The following is a 3,707-nucleotide window of genomic DNA, read 5'->3' as shown; positions in this document are numbered from 1 at the left end:
ACACTAACGTCGGGTGATTTTCACCCACACAATTGTGGTCATGTGATTGTCATTGTGTTGCTGCTGTCTGAGGTGGGCTCCTGAACAAGTTCCCAGCTCCATGATTTATTTATTTTGTTAACGATTCCCTAATTTTCCACCAATTTTCCAGCTTTTTTATAGGGTCCCCCCCATGATATATTTGTTTCGTTTTTTGTGACATTGTAGGGAAAACTAAAAGAAGAGTACCTCAATTTGCCATGTATTGTTGTACTTTAATATATTTTGCTGAAAAGTATTTTTTATGGGGTATATTATACCCAATGTTAGTGATGGTGTGTTATTACCCAACGTTAGTGTCCTAGGGTTAAGATAACTGCATGAGCAGGTGTACAGGTGTTAGTACTGTGTGAGTGTATAACGTTGGTCTAAACTGTTTATCTAAACCTTCCTAACTGCAGCTGTGTGAGGAACCCAAATTATGTTTTGTTTTGGGGGTTTTCCAGGAATGAGGGAGCCAAAATGTGAAAGTGCCACGACAGGAGACGAAGCGGAGGAGGATGAGGAGGAGGAAGAAGAAGATGATTTAAAGGAAGAACAAGATGATCTGGCGCAGTCTTCTGCTCCTATGGCCCAGGTCCAGACCCCTGAGTTTCCCCTGGACCTCAGGCTCCCCAGGGCAGGCGACAGCCCTCTGGAAGGTCACATGGACCGGCTAGAGCCAGGTGGGTGAGAGGATAGAGGACGTCTACGTTGTCGGCATTTAGCAGACGCCTTTATCCAAAGCAACTTACAACGAATACATTCCGTGAGCTTAGAATGATAAGGTTCTATCTCCGTTTAGGGTTAGTTTCAGAGATATTGAGCGTCAACGTTTTTACATTCCATTATGTTTTGTGAGATGGAACCGTTGTATTTTATGAATTACTAACTCAAAAACTTAAACATTTTTAAAATAACACCACACAGGCGTTAATAAACACCTAATGGATCAGATTATGTAAAAAAAAACACATTTTGACAAAAATTTAGATAGAACCTTATAATTCTAACGTCACGATTTGTCTAAGTAAGTGAATCATCTATCCATCAGTCATCATAAGAAAAGGTCATCTATGCTCGGGCCAGAGGCCATTGGCAGTCATAGTGCTAGAAGAAGGACGTTCTTTTTGTTTAGTTTTTTGTATATTTACAAGGGGGTAGAGGGGACGGAGAGGTTTCAGGAGGGACAGTTGGGGAAGGTGGTAGAAGGTGTAGCCTGAGTCTATGGCGGAAGATCTTAGTTAGGAAGTAGTAATACCTAAACATTCATACTATGTTACAGTTCAATTACTGTTATCTCCCATACCATTCTATATCTTCCTCACTTTTTTGTATTTTGAAAAAGCAGATTTATTGACACTGTGTTGACTGCATTTCTCCCTCTCCTGACACCTACTGCCCCAGCTCCACGAGCACGCTGGCAGCACACGGATTGGAACATAAACCCCCCCCCCAAAAAAAAAACATTCATTATCTGTATACCCTCTTTTGTCCCTCAGGTCCGCCGTTCTCCAGCCACACCTACCTCACCAGCCACACGGGGGAGAAGCCCTTCATCTGTCCGGAGTGCGGCAAGGGCTTCCCCATCCTCTCGCGCCTGAAGAGACACCAGCGGGTCCACACGGGGGAGAAGCCCTTCATCTGTCCGGAGTGCGGCGAGCGGTTCCGCCACCCCACCAGCCTCAAGAGCCACCGGCTGGGCCACAGCGGCGCCCAGATCCCCTTCCCCTGCCCCCAGTGCGGCAAGGGCTTCCCCGTCCTCTCGGGCCTGAAGAGACACCAGCGGGTCCACACGGGGGAGAGCCCCTACGCCTGCCCGCAGTGCGGCCGGCGCTTCAAAGAGCTGGGCAACCTCTACACCCACCAGAGGATCCACAGCGGGGCCACCCCGTACTGCTGCGAGCAGTGCGGACGCAGCTTCCGCCACCTGGGCACCTACAAGAGCCACCGCTGCACCCCGACACAGTGACAGACCCCAGTGACCACCCCCCCCCTCTCTCTCTCTAGCCTAGTGTGACGGCTATGAGTAGCCTGGTTGTCTGTGTCTGTGTATTTGTGTGTATGTCTTTTTAACAGCCATAAGTCCAGTCCAGGGGATTTATTATTATTGTTTATTTAACCATCCTCGGGATGAGTTTATTGTTTATTTGAGTATGAGGCATTTGTTAGTTCTAATTCTGTTTTATTTGTACCATTGTGACTTTAATTTACCCTTATGTAATAAATACCCATATTACATAACACCTGGAAGTGATTGAAAGCAACAATTTTCTGGGGGAAGTTTATTATCTGACAGAAGTGTAGAGGTGCCAATATCTTTGTCCATGATTAGATAAGTGGAGAAATTACTGTCAGACGGAGGGAGAGAGAGAGAGAAACACACATTTCTCACACAGAATCTCTCCAGTCCTCATCTCTCCTGCAATCACTTATTAAGGCCTGACAAAAAACCCTGCTCGGTAATTGCTCTTGTAATTGGTCAACTTCAAATGTCAAATCGTCTTTATTAGTGTATCTGTTGGAGAGAGTGTATGAGAGAGAGCAGAGTCTCCACAAGACAGCCTTGCCATGGTGGTTAATAGAACTTCAATGGCTCCAACTTGTAGGATGATAGCAGTAAGAGAATAGTTAAGGCCAATCACCATTTTCAGTACACTCTCACACTCATACAGCTGCCCTTGAATGATGGACCATCAATGCACTACTCTCTCACAAGATGGAGATGAACCTCAACCCTTATGACATACAAAGCTGTGCATAAAAAGGAACATGCCCACAGTTACATACTGAATGATGGGGGGAGGTGGTAGAAGGGGAAGTGACACATAGGTTAAGCACTTCTGTCATAATTAAGCCTCCCAGCATCCTTATGGGCATCCTGTAGTGATCTCTGAAAGAGCCACACAATGCAGTTTGAATCCCGGCTTAGGGTGTTTCTGTGTAGTTATAGTAATGCAATCATAGAACTCTGCTGGTGCCCTACTATTAGATTAGATTTGATTCAACTTTATTGTCATTGCAGAGTGCAAGTACTATACAACGAAATGCAGTTTAGCATCTAACCAGAAGTGCAAATAGTGATATAAGGTAATAATCACTTATTTTGCAGATTCTAGTCAGACACAAGGCAATGCGTGTGCACCGCGCTGCGCTCTCCTACACTTTTCTATAACAATAACCATACTATGTATGAATCAATGATATATGAATGGTAAATGGACTGTAATTATATAGCGCCTTTATCCAAAGCGCTTTGTGTGGATATTGCTATGGCAGTTCATAAGTTCATATGCATGAGAAAATGTGGAAGAAGGTGTGTGTGTGTGTGTGTGTGTGTGTGTGTGTGTGTGTGAGTGTGTGTGTGTGTGTGTGTGTGTGTGTGTGTGTGCTTGTGCTTGCAGGGCTGCCTTGGCTTGCTCTGTTTTTCCCATGGATCTTCTTTGGCATAAGCTGTCTGTCCCTCGTCCATCTGTGTCTTCTACTGACAGCCTGTAGGGGGCGCTGACCCTCTGCTTCACACACTGTGTGTGTGTGTGTGTGTGTGTGTGTGTGTGTGTGTGTGTGTGTGTGTGCGTGTGCGTGTGCGTGTGCGTGTGCGTGTGCGTGTGCGTGTGCGTGCGTGTGCGTGTGCGTGTGCGTGTGCATGTGCTTGTGCGTGCGCACACATGCACACAGCTTGAAAGTGG

The 3,707-nt window shown here is 45.9% G+C and overlaps 1 protein-coding gene across 1 annotated transcript; it reads left to right on the top strand.

Moving 5' to 3' along the window:
* Positions 1 to 487: 487 nt before the first annotated feature.
* Positions 488 to 1,990, top strand: LOC308154431 (uncharacterized protein; the record flags this gene model as incomplete). Its single annotated transcript, XM_080527592.1, has 2 exons — positions 488 to 704; positions 1,521 to 1,990. 2 exons carry the CDS (start codon positions 488 to 490, stop codon positions 1,988 to 1,990), a joined length of 687 nt encoding a protein of 228 aa, XP_080383718.1.
* Positions 1,991 to 3,707: the final 1,717 nt, after the last annotated feature.

Source organism: Nansenia antarctica, assembly GCF_963989245.1.
Source record: "Nansenia antarctica genome assembly, chromosome: 3".
NCBI lineage: Eukaryota > Metazoa > Chordata > Actinopteri > Argentiniformes > Microstomatidae > Nansenia > Nansenia antarctica.
The sequence above is the reverse complement of the archived record's forward strand: the minus strand, read 5'-3'. Positions and strand labels throughout refer to the sequence as shown.